Source organism: Streptopelia decaocto (genome assembly GCF_964273445.1).
Source record: "Streptopelia decaocto genome assembly, chromosome: 11".
Classification (NCBI taxonomy): Eukaryota; Metazoa; Chordata; class Aves; order Columbiformes; family Columbidae; genus Streptopelia; species Streptopelia decaocto.
Window position 1 is genome coordinate 18,359,158 of NC_138666.1, and position 18,078 is coordinate 18,377,235.

The 18,078-nt window shown below is 39.5% G+C and overlaps 1 protein-coding gene across 1 annotated transcript in view; it reads left to right on the forward strand.

Moving 5' to 3' along the window:
• Nucleotides 1–4,197: 4,197 nt before the first annotated feature.
• Nucleotides 4,198–18,078, forward strand: part of CDH8 (cadherin 8) — a 126,526-nt gene continuing 112,645 nt past the window's right edge. Inside the window, exon 1 of the mRNA XM_082062834.1 lies at nucleotides 4,198–4,460. Coding sequence (XP_081918960.1) covers nucleotides 4,209–4,460 — 252 coding nt within the window. The 5' untranslated portion in view covers nucleotides 4,198–4,208. The remainder of the gene's footprint in view (nucleotides 4,461–18,078) is intronic.

Genomic DNA, 18,078 nt, shown 5'->3' on the forward strand with positions numbered 1-18,078 from the left:
TTTATGAACACAGTCTTATGTTTTTGAAACATTAAACAGTTATCTGAATTTCTGCTACCTGTCAAAGTGTCACGTTTTATTTCATCTATTTAGCAATGTTGAAGAAATTCCTTATATTTTAAATATCACTTTGCCCTCTCAGGAATGAATAAAGAACAGAAGCTTTGCTGGATAACAGTTGTATCTATAGTTGTATATATCATACACTATACAGGCAAACAGTTTGGAAGAGCAGTGAAGTTTTTCAAATGGCCCTGGGCTGTTTCCTTTAGCAAATGTGGAAATTCAAAGCAAAAATCAAGCTTTTATCAACACCAACCAAATCTTCACGAGGGTAAAACTACAGTCTTCAAGGTCCATGTGCTTGTCCTCTTTCAGTTGTGTAGCAAAAGGTAGTTCTGGATTTGCTGGAATAATTTTGCTCCCATTTCATACTTTAGACCGTGGCGTAATATAAGAGAAAAGGGTACTGTGCCACATCATCTGCTGGTCTTCCCCAGTTGCCAGACATCTCTTTACATGTGGCTTTCTAATATTATTGTAGTAGGCTGATTCAGTAGCTATATCAGATTCTCCTATACATGTAATCCAGAGGATTATAATTTAACTACCAGGAATTTCCTGTTTTTTTGTATTAGTGAATATGAAAATTGCAGTGCTAAGTATTTAATAACACTTTCCATCAGCTCACCACCACTGTTCTGCTCCCAGGAACGCAGAAAATTAATTTCCAAATTTGATAAAGAAATTTGGGGACAGTACAATCTCTGTGCATTGCACGAAGTAAATGCCACATTTCCCTGGTAGTGCAGTGAATCCCAATCGAGAGTCTGTTTCTCAAATACATCTCAAAAGGCTCCAGCAGTCTGGGTTGAACTGTAGAGAAATGCACCCAGCTCAAGCGCTGAGCACAGATCATATTCCCCTGCAGAACACTCGTACATGCAGAAGCCTCACCACATTTTTCCTTTATGCTGCACAGTCTAACGCTTGCTGAACTTTCCTGTAAGTGCTTGAGAATCTCACGGTTTTGGCTCATTGAGCTCGTGTAGCTGTACTGGGTTATTTCATTGAATTAGATTTAATGACATGGTATGTGCGTTCCTAGTATTTCGGTGTGGTTTTGACTCTTGTTTGCCTTCAGGTATTGCTGAATAGGGAGCTACTGTGAGGATGGTCCAGTCCCAGTGAAGCTTATGCATTAGTGCTAGAGGAGAGGACCCAATTTTGACTGGAGTGAGTGAAGAGTAACAGGCAGGAGGTCTGGGGGTGGAACTGAAGAGGGATGCACTGCAGTGAACATAATGCTCACCAACGAGTCAGAGCAGCAGTCTGAAAACCAAATATCCTGTTCTTTCTTCAAACAGAAATTTTTCTGTGAGCGTCATATTGTTTTATCTCATTTATTTAATCTCTTCTAGAAGGCAGCCTGTGTAGATTAATTAGGAATTGTTTTCAAAAGGCTTCTTGAATATGAAAAGAAGTGCGTTACCTTATTATTAGGTCCTGTGAGTAAAAAGAACTCTACCAATTTGTACTGGAAGAGTAAGGAAATCAGTCATGGCTCACTTGGATTCTTTTTAAGGCTTTCTTGGGCAAATGTATAACATACTGTTCTATTGCTGGTGGCCCTCTATTTCTGGGTCAAAAATCACTTTTTGTATAAAAACTGAAAGCTCAGCCTCAGAAAAGGACTCTCAAGTTGGGTTTTGAGTTTTACAGTTATTCTATTTCTCCCGTGTTTCAGTTCTTGCCCCACTGAAGAAATGGGAAAAATCTGTCCCCTGCCAAATATGTGTACTCACAGGTTCACTTGCGGACACGTATGGGTACCATAGAGATGGACTTAACCACTTCATTGAAAAGTTTGGCTGCTTCTTTCTCTTGGTACCTTCTCCCACCAAATCTGCATTTTAACACACAGCAGAAAGCAGCAGCGGTAACCTCTGATTGATTCCCTAGACCAAAGAGGGTTTTCAGAACATGACTTGACAGACCCTCCCCATTACAGAGTTAGTGTTTGCTCCTTGTCCTTTTCCCTTTTGTGAGACTAAGAGGATGCCAAGAGGCTGAAGTCTCTCTTTCTTCCCTCACACTTCCCCAAAAAATTAATTGCAAGGCTTACTGTACTCTCTGATTTCTTTCTTTCCATCTCAGTTGGTAATGGGGCCTAAATGATGTGTCTAATCCACACAGTTACATCTGTAATGGATATTCACCTCATTCTTGATGCGTTGTCAAAGCGCTGCACTATTAGCTTACCGTTCTTCCCTGCTATTTGAGATACTGAGTTTTAATTTGATCACAGCTCTTCTTCTCTTCTAACAAGACAAGTTTCTCAGTTTCAGATTTTCGTGCAACAGATTTCACAGTTGCTTTGGCAATTACTGAAGTTTAAAAAAAATACTTTGTATATTGTTTGCTTTTAAAATAACAGCTGACTTTTACTGCTCTTACTCATGTTTTCAGAGATTTTCTTCTATGACTGTGTATGAACCTAAAAAGAATACACCAAACCAAAAACAACACTAGGAACTTATTTTAAAGGGGGGAGGAAAAAAAAGAACAGCCCAAGACACAGTGTAACCTTAAGAGTAGACATTTCTACCAATCTTGTATATAGTGGTTTCTCGTGAGATGACTTGGATATGAATCAGTCAAAGAAAACGTGTCAGGAATCTTTTTACATAACTCCAGCCTCATTAGGGGAGCTGTAATGCACCCTTCTCCCCGAGCCATGCCCATCTATCTTTGTCAGTGATCCACGGCTGCATTTCAGGTTTGTCAGTCACTGTGCCATGAGAAAGCCCTACTAGGTGAACTTGTTTGGCCATTTCAATGAATATTTACAGAGATGAAACCTGATGTGGCTTCCTAATACATGAAAGGGTGGGTGGGGAAAGAAGGCCAAGTTCTCCCAAGTGTTCATCAAGGCAAATGTCTTTGAAATAAAATCTGACTCTGTGTTTTCTCTGGAAGAGAGATGGAGACACTGAGAGTTTTGTAGTGCAGATGTGAACAAATGAGCTCGCTTCAGTTCTGGTAGTGGTTTGGTTTGGGGATCGTGGGTTTCACAGTGGACTTACCAGTGCTGTTCCTCTGCTGGGCTGTGAAGGTTTTGCGCAGCTGTGTGCAGCTGCAGCTGGATGGTTACTGAGATGAGGATGTTCTGCCGGAGCCTTGTACACTTAGGAGAAGTAACGTTTTTTTATTATTATTATTTTTTTTTGAGGAGGAGAGTAAGTCTGTATGCAAGAACATCATTTTGTTTGACTTTTATTATTTGACATGGTAAGTGTTTAGCTGAGGGAGCTGGGGCTCTTTAGCTTGGAGAAGAGGAGACTGAGGGGTGACCTCAGTAATGTTCACAGATATCTAAAGGGTGAGTGTCAGGAGGATGGAGCCAGGCTCTTCTCGGTGACAACCAATGATAGGACAAGGGGTAATGGGTTCAAACTGGAACACAAGAGGTTCCACTTAAATTTGAGAAGAAACTTCTTCTCAGTGAGGGTGGCAGAGCCTGGCCCAGGCTGCCCAGGGGGGTTGTGGAGTCTCCTTCTCTGCAGACATTCCAACCCACCTGGACACCTTCCTGTGTAACCTCAGCTGGGTGTTCCTGCTCCATGGGGGGATTGCACTGGATGAGCTTTCCAGGGCCCTTCCAATCCCTGACACTCTGTGATTCTATGATTCTGTGACTACATAAAGAGTACAGGCTAGCAAGAAGGCCAGAAGCTTCTTCAGACCCTATGACAAACTGCAAGTAAAATGTTTTTCGGAGTGTGTGTAATTGTTTACCCGAGTCTTCTCTCACTACTTCAGGAAATAAAGGAATTCAGAGTTACTTTTATTTTTCTTTAACCCATTTAATATGCACTGATATTCTACACTACAAATTTTAAACTTAATATGGCTTGTTTATGATGTAAAAGTAAATGAGATCTTTCAGAAAGCTCTCCTAAGCTCCTTAGTCACTGATTTGACTTTTTCTATTTATTTTCCCTCCCCACCAGGAATGTTTAATGACTGGAAAACTCAATGGATCACGTTTTTGTAATCCAAGCTATTTTTACATTCACTGTGCTGTAAACACATGGAGGAGCTGTAAGTAAATGTTCAGTACTGCATGATGAATTGGATTGCTACAGTCTGGAGGAAAGCAAAATAAGAATTTCATTTCTGCGGTGATTTGCGTAGCTCGTGGTACAATGCCAGAAAGACTAACGGAAATGCTTATGGATACATGGACTCCATTAATAATATTATGGATTACTGTCCTTCCTTCCATTTATATGGCTCCAATGAATCAACCTCAAGTACTACCAATTGGATCCAGTACAGGACTAAAAATGCTAACTGAAGAACAAAGAGTTTTGAACCGTTCCAAGAGAGGCTGGGTTTGGAATCAAATGTTTGTATTAGAAGAATTTTCTGGACCTGAACCAATACTAGTTGGCCGGGTAAGGCAACATTTGTTTTTCCTCTTTGAGTGTGTAAATGTATAGCGTGTGAAGGTCTTCAGTCATTTGGACTGAAGTTGCTCTGTTATTCTTATGTTTTCCTCTAATATTCATACATTTGTCCATTTTAATGTACCTCATTTTAGGGAATGTGGTTTCCTGTTTAGCTAATCTGCTGTTTACAACATAATTATACATACTCAATATGACAGAAGTACATGGGCATGTACACATCCTTCCTTTCATACTGTTAGTCTCCAATCTTCACCTCTGTCTGCTGAACATTTTCACCAAAGCAGCTTTTTGTAATATGTTCCTAGTCATTCAAAATATGCTCCGTACATTCAGAAAGGTTGTTACACCTATAGAAAATGACTTATCTCCTGCCTGATTACAAGGAAGTTATTTATAGTCTGAGAATTTTTAAAAACACAAACAAATAGAAAAGTGTGATATATACAGCAAATTATAAGGTACTACTTTATAGGGAGGTCATGATTTGCACAAATATGTAATAACATTATTGCCACAGATTTGGTAATTTACTTTCAAAGTTAGGAAGACAATGAAAGGAAAATGATCATGTTTTTCTATGTGTCCTAGCTTGCCTGTTGCCTTCAACCTTTCATTGTTGCCATGCATTAGGTTATTCTGTAGCTCGGTGAATTATCCCCAGTGAGTGAATCAGCCTTGCGGTTTCTCTGAAAAGAGATCATGGGCCATCTGCATTCATCAGGAATTGAATTATCTTCAGAATTATCCTTGGAAATAATTATCTGTTCCTAAATGCTTGTTTGACCTATAGTGAGCAGTTATAAATACCTTGATTGTTTATCACTGAAGTTCAGTTCTCTTTAAATAAGCAGGTACATTACTCAATTTCAGTAGCCGGGTAATATGACAATAAAACATCTGGAGAACAAAAATGATGGATATCAGTTAATTTCATGATTTTTTTAAATTCTCTGGCTAAATGAATAGCATATAGTATAACATAGGGACTGGCACTATTGCCATATCTATTACTGGAAAGAACACAGAACAAGTGCATTCCTAAATTCTCCCTGGTGTAGCCCCTTTCCAGTCAAAGCTTAGGGTCAGAAAATGTAATGAGCTTTATATCCAGTGACTTCTGAGTGCTGTCTTAATATACATTTATATCAGGTATTATATATCTGTTCTCATTTGATTTTCTGTGGTTAGCAATATATCTTAATTTCAGAGAGATAGCAATATATCTTAATTTCAGAGTGATAGCAATACGCTGATTTCAGATCCTAAAATATTTTATCCAACTCATTCTTTTTCAGAATATTATGGTCAAGCTTTTAAAATGGTTTTGAGTTGGTTTTGAGTAACTAGGGAGAATCTGGAGTTCGTACTTGGAAGTACTTTGATTTTCAGGATGTAGCTTTTTTTAGGTGGATATGATATCCTGAGTTGTTCAAATTATTAAGCCAACCCAATAAAAAAACATTATCCCATCTTCTGCTGGTGTTTTGAATAGCATTAGCTACTCTAAAATGGAGTGATAATCTATTTGTTGAGACTGCTGTATAATAAAAACACTGTATGATATAGATGCAAAGGAGCAAAAAGTGAAATGTGTTCCCATAGGGAGAAAACATTGGTTTATTCATGAAAATGGCTTAAAATATTCTTGTAATTCTTGTCTGTTTTTTTTCCCCCTCTCTCCAGAAAAATCATCCATACTTCCGACTTATTTTTCTTTCCTAAGGTTTACGAGTACTATGGGCACCTTCAAACTCTGCTGTAGTCAATGGAACAGAGGTGTTCCGCATCTTTCAGAGCTGCGCTTAATCCTTCCTGACTATAAAGCAGCAAATCCCTCAGTTGTAGTTCTTGGGAATCCTTCTTCCCAAAACTTGAAGGAGTACAGAACGTCACAAGCCAGATTCTCTCCTGGTCCACAAAGCTGGGCAATGGTTTGCCCTCTGTCACCCTCACTGTTTTCTTATCCATTGCAATTTAAAATACATAATATCTTCTATTAGGCCTCTCTGTTTTTCCGGGATAAATAGCTTCTAGGTGTAAAAACCTTTTTCAGAGCTTTAAGTGTAGCAATAGAACTGCATGCTCTTCAAAAGTACTTGTTTGTTGCTGTTCTGCATGCATATATACTAATAAATGCATTCCCAATATATTTGCTTTAATAAATGAAAGAATCTGGGGTGAGACTAATAGGAGGATTTAATGTGACTTCTTTCTTAAAGCATGGTGGTTTGCTTCAGTGGCTCGAGTAAAACACAGAAGAAAACGCTTTGCTTTCATTCACGAACCTTCTTTGAACAATATGCACTTATAATGTCAGTTTTCATCATTGTGTTCAGTAGGATCAAGCTCAAATTTAAAATAAACAGCTCTACTTGAGTTAACACATCTGTAAAAAAGGTATATGAATACTCATCTCTTAGGGTGCTTTCTGAATTTGAGATTTCTCTATAAAACGCTATGAACATTCTAGTTTTTCCTTTTTATCTATATTAATGCATTTATTTTGACACATGATATTGTAATAAATTCCATGTACAAATAGAAAGGTATACATGCAGTTTTGAGAAACTTAAGAAGTAACTTTGTTCATGTGACGTACTTCTTTTTCTTTTCACCCATTGACGCCGGCAAGTGCTTTATCAAGCTACGGCTCCTACTTTAGCAGAGTCCACGCACTGGATGTTGCTGTCAGCAGTTTTGTGGCCTCTCGGTGGCCGGCAACCTCATTCGAGTGTAGAGCGATGTGTCTGGTGACGCCGTGTGCTGTCCCTCTGGACTTGATTAGTTAGACAGAACTTTTACTTGATATACACGGCTGCATTTTCTCGCTCTCCCCTGCATGCGTTCACAGCACCGTGGCAGATGTGCTGGGAAAGGTGTGCTGTAGCAAATGCCATTTTTCTTTCACAGGAGACAGCCGCTGAATTCACGGTGAAAGAGATAATAGAGTTAAAAATCATTGGAAAACTGGGTTTGGGGTATATAATTGTACCTCCTGTTTTAGGTAACGTGTTACTTGTGATGTTTTAAATGGGAGAGGACCTGGTTTAAGAGTTTTTTAGGGAAAAACCTGGGATAGTTAATGTGTTAACAGAGGTTTGGAAAGAACAAAAGAGAGAAAGAAGGTGATAAAAGTTTTGGATTTGGTTGTGTTGGTTTTGGTTTGTTTTTTGGAGTGTGTGTGTTTAAATATTCTCTGGCTTAGCACTAAATGAACGAGCAACGAAGTCCAGATACAAACACTAAAGATCAGTCGGATAGGTGCTGTTTCTGTGATAACGCTCCTCTGGCAGCACTCCCAGGTTTCTCCCAAAACCTCCCTCAGACTTTTAAAAATGTACTTATTTCCAGTCCCAAAGTAATACATTGCGTATTTTACACACAGTCTCTGTGATGAGAGGTGTGTAAAATGAGCTGGGCAGGGAAGAGCGGCACGTGTGTCACCTGCGGAGCCGCGGTGTCCGGGCAGGGAAGAGCGGCACGTGTGTCACCTGCGGAGCCGCGGTGTCCGGGCAGGGAAGAGCGGCACGTGTGTCACCTGCAGAGCTGCGGTGTGCGGGCAGGGAAGGGCGGCACGTGTGTCACCTGCGGAGCTGCGGTGTGCGGGCAGGGAAGAGCGGCACATGTGTCACCTGCGGAGCTGCGGTGTGCGGGCAGGGAAGGGCAGCACGTGTGTCACCTGCAGAGCTGCGGTGTCCGGGCAGGGAAGAGCGGCACATGTGTCACCTGCAGAGCTGCGGTGTGCGGGCAGGGAAGGGCAGCACGTGTGTCACCTGCGGAGCTGCGGTGTGCGGGCAGGGAAGGGCGGCACGTGTGTCACCTGCGGAGCTGCGGTGTGTGGGCAGGGAAGGGCAGCACGTGTGTCACCTGCAGAGCTGCGGTGTCCTGGCTGTGTGGTTGGTGGAGCAGCCGTGCTGGCTCTTCAGGAGTTGCTCTGAAAAGCCTCAACAGGCGAAGAACCAGCCAGAGTGACCGAGGCTCAGAAAGAACACGGCCCGGCCAGCTCTTCAGCAGTGCAGTCTCAGGTAGACCCTTTTTATCTGTAACTGTGGAGTTTTGTGTCCTTGCTCCTGACTTACATGGTATGTGTCTTTTCACTCTTAAATGCAGAAGTTTTTGTGTATGGCTGGTAGAACGAGGAGCTAGAAAGCTTTTGCTTTTTAGAGCAACAGAGATTTTTCCCTTGATGTACGGGCTGAGGTTCAGGCCTTTAGAGGAGACATAATTTTCCTGTAGGAGGAGCAGTAGAGAGGCATCATGTTTTCACAGTTAAGTGCTTCAGGCTGCGCTACTGTAAAAACCAAACCTGGAAACGCAGAGAGCACTTATAAATAGCTTCAAGCTGTATGTTCTACATTATACATGCTTTATGCAATCTTTGATTTCATTGCCAACATACATTTTATCTCTTAACAAGGAAATGGTAAAATCTTGCTTGTTTAAAATTATAAATAGTTCTGTTGAAGTACTAGTGATACATATATGCAAAGTAAACAAGGTTTTAATTAAACAAGTTCTTTCCATATGTTTTCATTTTTATTCCTGTATTGAGCTTGTGATTGTAATGGCTGCCTGGAAATACTGTTGTACTCAAGTGATACAAACTAGAAGTATTTGTAGCTTAGGCTCTTATTACTTTGGGGATGAATTATTGTGAAATATACATGTAATATACCCCCAGCATAGGCTACATAGGGTATTACACGGTCCTACATTAATGCATTGTTAAAGTTTCCACAGTTAGAACAACAGACATCAGAACACCATATTATATAGATTCTCCTCTTTTTCTTCTAATATACGCTTGTATGTTTTGCTGTCTATGATTTAAACGCATGCCATGAAATATTCAATATTGGAAATGTTGCTAAGTCAACATTGCTTTCTGAGCCTTAGCTTTTTGTTGTTGTTTTGCAACCATAATTATACACTAATTTTCCTACTTATGTTTAATAAACTCCCAGAAGCTGAAATGTATCATTTATTTTGCTACTGTATTCTTGATGGAAAATATTAATTCCCCCAGACTTTCGTGCTTGTGAAGGAGATGACTGTATATGCTTCAGAGAATGCTCCACTTTACATGGTCTGAAGCAGCTTAGTAAGCACGAGTAGAAGTAGCTCTGAGGAAAAAATCATCTTAATTAAATTTTGCTGAAAGACAATAAATATAGTATACATTTTATAGAATCCTGATAAAAGTAGTGATTTTTAAACATATATTTAATTTGTTTCTTTTCAACTAAGTAGAAGTTCTGAGAAATTTCTTCTCAGAACATATACATTTAAACAAGGGCAGTTTGAATTAAGTGAGCCAACTGCATCTACGTTTTCTAATACAGTGTAAAAATCATTGTACTGATTTCTCTTAGAGTTAACAAATGTGCTATATCTCCAGACCCTAAGATCTTATTTCTGGAAGTATTACTAATAAGGTTGAATGCTTTCATGCTCCCTCATCTCCAGTCTGGGGCATGATATATACAAAATTCAAGTAGAGTCCCAACACTTGTATGCCAGCCAATACCACTGGACTGGTAATACATTCAGAGACCTTTCATCTGTTGAAACAATAGAGTAAAAAAGCGGCACATGCCAGTATGGGCCATTACTGTGGGAAGCCTTTAAAGGAATGCATTGTAATGTCAAGGTACTTGTGCAGGGTCAGCCTGCGGAACACCAGGCACCTTCTGAGCCATCCGGATTTTGTTCGCTGAAGTAGGAACATCTTTGTGGTTTGCATTCTAAGTTTTAGACTTCATAGACAATAAGTATAGAATAATTTCCAAAAGTTGGGTCGGGGTTTTTTTGTTGTGTTTGTTTGTTTGTGTTGGTTTTTTGTGTGTTTTTTGGTCTATTTTTCAAATTGTATCCACGGTGGACATGATTACACAGCGTGTGCTTAGGCATTTGGATCCCCTAATGCTACTTTAACATCATTCTCCTCAATTTCCTTGTCATATTTTTATAAAGCCAGAAAGATTTCTAATCTTCTGAAAAGAAAAAGTAGCTAACATAGAAAATATCTTTTGTTTGTGAAGAATTAGAAGCTCGTGTACTTTTGTTCAATATATTGATCTCAACACTTTATCTTTCTCACGATGAATTGAAATGTTTTCCAAGTCTGAATGCAAAACGCTGAAGTGACAGGATGAAAAATTAAGTAGAGCCTTGCACATGATATTGTGCAGATGCCCTATGATCGTTTACTCTTTCCAACATCCCTTTAGTAAACGGTTTTCAATTTCTACCTGTAGGGCCCACCTCTGGTGCTGTCAGGATGCTTCAGTTCCACTTGTCAATTTAACTACCAATTAGTGCCAGTTGTGATGGTGTTCTTTTGCTAAAAGTTTGTCCTTTCTGAACTTGGCAAACAAATTTCCTATAGGCCACCGAAAAGCTATCGGAGAGTAGTGACTTCCCAAAAGTGACAGAACAAATTGCCTTTCAACCAGTCAAGTGAAAGGGTGTATTTGTTGTTTTCAAGTCCTGATGGGATATTCCTCAATTTGCCAAGGATTCATGTAATGAAAACTTTAACAATAATTTTGCATTAAAATGAGAAATGGTTTGGCACTAATTCCTTTAGTGTCTGCTGCCTCTTACCTGCTGGACACCTCTGTATCTTTAGGGTATAACAAATATCCATTCACAGTAACCACAAGAAAAATTAGTTTGCATTTGAAAATGACAGGGAAGAGTTTGCATACATTTTGTTTCTTGGAAGTTCTGTTTTAAAAGAGCGGGTTTGGGGTTGTTTTTCTTCCTATTCTGATAAAGTAAAAGAACGTGTGTTATGCATCAGACCAACGACTTCACAGCTTGAGGGTCTTTATTTTTTGATGGGTTTTTTTGGACAAAGCCAGGGGCGTTGATACTGCGCAATTTAATCTGGATGTGAAGCAGTCAGCTTCGCTACAGAAATAATTTGCTGCAATAATTATTTTAGGCAGTGTCTAAAGGTAGCTATTATTTGAAAACCACGTGTGGGGTATGTGGCATTGAAGATGAATGTGGATAACTTTCCTAAAGGTATTTAAGCAAATATTTAGGTATCTGAGTAGCCTCTTGGTGATACCTGAGGAAAATACTTGTAGTGATATAGAGTAATATATAACTTTTCACTGAGGAATCTCTATTAGTGTAAAGATCCCCCTTGGATGATTTCTTTCAAAGCCCTTATTTTCCAGCAGTCATGCCAGCGGCTGAGAAAAAGTGTAGCTCTCCCTAGAGAATCTCAGTCCTATTCCTGAATTAACCACAGGAATCATTAGGGGCAACATAAGAAATCCCTTTTCTTGTCTCAGGGTCTGAGCTCGGTAGCTGTTCCGCACCAGCCCCTGGTGAATAGAAGCAAAGCAGAGGGTTTGTGTGCTAACTGGCCGTGTTGCTGTTAGATGGCCCCAAGGAGCCGGAATAACTGCAATAAGACTGACTCAGATCACTGGAGGCAAGGAGCTCAGCTCTGGGCACAACCAGCAACAGCCATTTCTTAGCGGTTCAACCCAGTTGTATGCTGGTTTAAATCCAGAAACCATACGAGCTAATTTTTTTCCCTTGCTGAGCTAACTGCTTACATATAATAGGGGGATTGTTAGCAAGTGAGAAAAGGTGAATTTCAGTGTATGCAGTGCTGGTGCTGGGCATCCAGACGTGAGGCACACAGAGGAGCTGAAACAAACCATAGTTCTTCTATCAAACTATTTTCTAAGGTCATCAACCTACAAGCATCATTAAGAGCTATGATGTTATATATCCAACATAAGAAATCATGATATTAAAGTGAATGAAAAAAAACACCCTGTATTTAAATTAATTTGGGATAATCTGTAAAATAATTGATGCAACGTGTAATTCTTTATGTTAAAGCATGGCGTAGAATACTCAGAATCTGATATTACTCAACTTAATGAAAATCTACTGTATTTTTACAGAATAAGTTTTCTAAATACAATTACTGACATACTTGCTATGCCCTTCTCTATTTTTTTAATTGCCTGTTTGCAGGAACCTGTTCTCTGATTACTGTGCAGTCTAAAGCGTTTAATGCAGACCACTGGCACACTTTGCATTCCTATTGTTGTCATACAGACAAGAAAATACAACGTCCAGAGGCAAATGTTTGTGTTTCTTCCTTCATTCTAAATCATCTGAAACAAGGCTTAATGCCAACACAATATTTCAATTTTTTTTCGGTTAATGAATGGGTCTTGATTATTTTGTTGGATAACCCAGGTACTTGTTTAGAATATTTGATTAACCCAGAGCAGGTGCTGATCTAAATATAAAAGGACTTTTTGTTTAGTTTTTATATGAATAAACAGAAGTGACTTAAATCATTTAGAGCATATACCAGGATTTTACTTGGCACAAAAGATTTACAGACCAAACTGAGATGTAATCCCTGGATACCTCTAAAGGGGCCTCAGGATGGACTTGTTTCTTGTGCAAATTATTGAAGCAAAGCACTCATGGAGGGCATTTCCATAAACTGAACTACAGCAAACAAGGAATGGTCCACCAGGTCACAGTAAATGTGAGAACTGGTGATACGGTCACTTTTATTAAGAAGCCTTAGCTATTTTTTTTTCCATTTTGTTGAGTAGGGGACAATTCCCACCTCAAATCAGTTATTGTCTAAAGAGGATAAGCAGACTGTAACTGAGGAAGAAAACATAAATGTAGAAAGGTGGCATGGGGAGATGTTATTTTCAATGTCCACAGTGATGCCTCTAGTCCACGGCAGCACCAGAGGACAAGCTTTCCCATTCTCTGGTGCTGTCTCTAGCTAAGCAGCGATGGTATCGCAGGGGGTAAAGGCGGAATATGATCAGGAAGTCTAAGAAGCCATGTGATTACTTTTCAAGTGTGGGACGTGCTGCAAGAGATGTGTCCTATGCAATTTATTAGCAACTTAAATGTGATATAATAACAAATATATGTACCCTTAAATATATATTGAATATAAGGCTTACTAACACAGTGGGAGTTACCATACCTCAAAAATAAATAGAGAAAAATCATTAGGCAGAGTTAGGTTGCTTATTCTATATAGAAGGCAACTGCACTGGTGATCCCATTAAGGAATCATTTTGTAATTGGTCTAAATTCTGTCACTTCAGAAGACCACCTGCTAGTTACTGCACATTACTGATAAGCAAAGGAATGCCAGGAATTGTGTACTGTATATGCATAAACACATATTTGAATTTCAAGGGAACTTTTTGTGAGTAATGTTTCTATCTGAATCACATGCTTTCTGAACAAATACTGTAAGAGGCAATGGGACAAAGTCTGATGGATAGTAAAGGAAGATTTTGCTCTAGTCATGCTAGAGACCCGCTCTGAGGCAATAGGTTCCCTGCAGTGCTTTGAATGTTATGAAATGTTTCATACTTGCAAAGTAAAAAAAACCCAGTACTATGACTGAGTCAGTATTTATTCCAACTAATATCTGTATAGAATCAGGAATACATTTTTAAATTCTGTAAATTGCAGAAAGGCTAGAGAACATAAGAGGTACTTTCCCCGCTCGAAAACGTGCGAATGTGGCACTGTTCTGCCTTAAAGTGCAGTTTCCAAGCATAGTTTCTTTGCAGGAGGAAAGCTCTGGTGTCACCTGAGGAAGGCAGATTGTCAGCCTGGAAGAACACAAGTCCTGACTCACCCGCCAGTGCACTTGGTGTTTAGCTCTGAGTCTCTGCAGCCCCGGCGGGTCACAGCTGCTGGAGGACACAGCACTGACCTCAGGAGGCTCTTTTCTTGGCGACCTTCCTGCTGTAATAAACACGACACAGTCATCAAGTGCTCATGTGTTTCATTGTACCCACGAGACACTATCAAAAGCAATCTCTCAGGATGGCTTGTTTGAAAATTTTCAGGGAAACCAATAATCCAGTAATAGTTAATCCTTAATTTATTATTTTCTCAGCCACTTGATTTATAAAGCACTTGTCTTTATTACGTCCTGTGATACGTTCTGTTACCGAGCCTGCATTTCTGCTTTGTGAAGCTGCATGCTTTGCAGTAGCGCTTTTAGTTAATAAAGATAATGTTGAGGGGTCCAGCCTTCCAGATACTTGGAATTGCTTCAGATTCAATAGGTCAAATTCATTCCAAATTTGGTATTGAGTCTGTCTTAATGTACCTAAGGTAAATCCTTACGTACAGTTTATGCAGTGTCTGGTGGAGGCAGGAATGTGAAGGGAAAAGCAACGACTACCCCGAGATGAACACTGGTGTGCGTGCTGTGTGTATGCACAGGCTGTTGTGTGCATCTAAGAGAACGCTAAAAGATTCCTGTTAAGAGGAGTGAACCACACTGATTGGTAGGGCAAGTGTTTCATTAGTGAAGCTGTTACCCTTTCTGCAATTAAGCACAGGAGCGTGAGAACCCCACAGGACTCGCACAGCTTCCTCTCTGTGTAGATTGACTCTCATAATGTTTGTGACCATTGTCGTGCTTTTAGAAATACTGGTAACCTTATCTGCAGTGGCTGTGACTTCACACTTGATGCAGCAGCGTTGTGAGCCAAAATTTCTCTTAAATGCGGCAAAGGTACTTTTGCATGGTGCGCCAAGTTCTGTTTTGCAGCAGGAAAAGAGCTGCAGCTACTTAAAATCCGTTTCATATCATCTTTTCTATTGATCACACCTCTATTGAAATACTGCACGTGGAAGCTCAAATATTCTTGGCTAGAGCTTCTCAGAAATAATTGAGTCGTCATTTGTTTCATTGGAGAATCAAAAAGTCATAGTGACACATAATTTAGTTTCTAAAAGTCATAATCTTGTCTCATTCTGTGCCTTCCCAACCCAATGTTAGTCTGAACTCTTTCAGAAGTGTGGCTCGCTCCTTAGGAATATGTGACATTAAATAATTTTATAGATTAAACATCATATGTATTTCAAAATCTGTATTATTTTCAATTAACTTTTAATATGAAAAACTTCTTATTGAGCCTTTCTTGAGAGGCATAAAGCATTTTGGGTCTTAAAAGCTGATATGGTTTCATTTATAGGAATTAATCATGGGCCATGTAAGTAGGAAAGGTATTCTTGTATATAATGTATCACAGCCACACTGTGGAAGGGTTTGTCCTTGGTACTGTTCTGGCCTTTTATTACAAAGAGCAGGAAGAACAGTCAATAACCACTTATTAATGTTTTTCTCTCTCCTTTATTGTAGCTTTAGGTACATCAGGCTCTCAGTAATTATCTCATTCATAATCCTCTATCACAAGTAATATTTTCTGCATCTTGTGAAGCATAATTGGAAAATATTTTCTTTGGATGTACACTATTTCTATTCCCTCTTTAATATAACTTTACCCAAGAGTATCTTGCCTAGGAAAAATGAGCAAGCGTAATTTTATACAGGTAATCAAATATCTCAAATGTTGGCACATTTTCCTTTATCTCCATGGGACCGAACGCTAACCTTCAAACAGACCTGGGCATTCAAAGAGAGAGTTTCAGCACACACTTAGAACTCAAATAAGCTTGTAGAAGGCAACTCGAACAGAAGTGCTATTTTGAGTTATTAGTACTGCATTTCTACTACAGGGTATTCCATTTGATGAATACAGAACTGCAGGAGAATATGTATATTAGTCTAAGTGTGTGTATATGTGTCTTGGTGTGTGTGTATATATATAGATATATCTAGCATATTACTTAACCACTTTCTTCTGGCAGGACTTTACTGCCTTTCTATAATAATTCTAGTTTTTTCCCACTGAAGACTCAAACCCACATCTTGATATAGGTTTTAGCTTATGAGGTTGAGCAAAATTAAAGGGGAGTGGGGGGGGGCAGGGAATGAAAAGAAATCAGCATGTCTTTAGAATCATCTTGGTTGCAATACACTGTCGAACAGTTAATTTATTCCAAACCTTCTGACATAAATCGTGCTGAAGTGAGAGACAACAAAAGCCATACAGAACTGCAGATCCAAAGCCAAGGACAGGTTTCAAGAGCAGACACGTTTAAGGCTACTGTGTGGTAGGCCTACAATGAAACATTTCAGTCTCTATTTTTGTTGTGGAATTGAACATTCTTATTTCTATTTTCACTCATTTTGGCATCGAGGGCTCTCGTGAATACAGAACGCGTAGAAAGATGATACTGAGAGATGATGTGACTCTCCAGCTGTAACCAATTTACCAGGATTGTGAGAGTGTATAACCCAGCAAGGTACCCGTCATTTTCACAACACTTATTTGAGAGGAGATGCTAGATCTCTTAGTGAAGACATTCTTTTTCCTGTTCTAGTTTAAAAGTTAGGCTTGATCTTATTTGTGTATTTAAATGCAATGGTAGGCTTATGTTGGTAATTGAGAATTTTGTGGTGTGAATATGCTTATTCTCCAAGATCAAATTTTGGATTATTATTAAATTTCATTTTCAGGTGGTGAGATTATTCCATGGTTATCAAATGTAAAGCCTGGTAATTGATGTCTGGATTTGGGTTTCTATGTCTTTGTGTCAAGATTTTTCTATTTTGCATTACCATGAAAATATCCACCGAGTTATTCCAATTATAACACTTGAGTTCTGGGATAATTTGCTTAGTGAGTTGTTTGTTAAGCCTTCAATAACAAAGTTATGTTTTGTTAGCCTGAGTTAAAACAGCGATGGAGGGTGAGGTAGCTTGGCCAATGGTTTTGATAATCTCTTGAGTTTATTTACTGGTAGAACAAACTCAGACCACATCGCTCTGCTTGCAATTTCAGCCAAGGCAGAAAGGACCCCTGACGCAGGTCAGTGTGGATCCATCCCTGCGCTGGGCTCATAGCTCAGGCCAGTATTCCTCTTCCAGAAGGGAGAGGGTCTTCATTCAAAGGGTCCCAATAGTTTGAAATGGGTCTGTTCTTAAAATTCTTCCCATTGCACAAAAAATTAAATATCAACGAGCAAAATAATAAGGATAAAGAGAAATGGTATAACCTAGGGGAATGGAAATAAGAGGGGTGAAAGCTGCTGTTCAGAGTTCTGGTCTTGGGGGAGAGGGTTTTCCAATACCTGCCTAATTACATGAGTAAAATGTGGGATGAGGGAATTGTCAGCACGCTTCCCATGTTCTCTGGCAGTCGGCTGCGTGACTGTAAATGAGGCATTCTGTGAGAGGGTGTGTCTATTTTTACAGGCGAGTGACGTGGAAGGCTGAAATAGATGCAAACTGACGGCTGTCGGCTTTTGCGCAAACCTGGAAAAAGGCATTTAGTTGTTTCAGGGCTGGAGAGAGAGTTTAGTTACAGTTGCCTAGAGCTGCTGGTGGATTTCTAAGTCTCTGTGAATCTCAGAAGCCGTCTGCTAAGGGCCATATTAATGCTAGATAGTGGACCTGAGAGTTGCTTAGGAAATAAAATGTTGTAATCCTCTGCTGACACTACTTCTTTGTAGGTGAGATGACCTCGAACATTCCTTACTTTTCTCTCAATGCTGTTTGAACTATACTTCAGCCTGTTTTGTATATAGCTGCTTTTAATATTATTCAGTGTTTCAGTTGCTCCTACATGCACTTCAAGCACGTTTGTAAATCAGGCCCTGTAGGTAAAGGAATGCTTATTTATACATTTGGTCAAGTCTTGGGGCTGGGTAA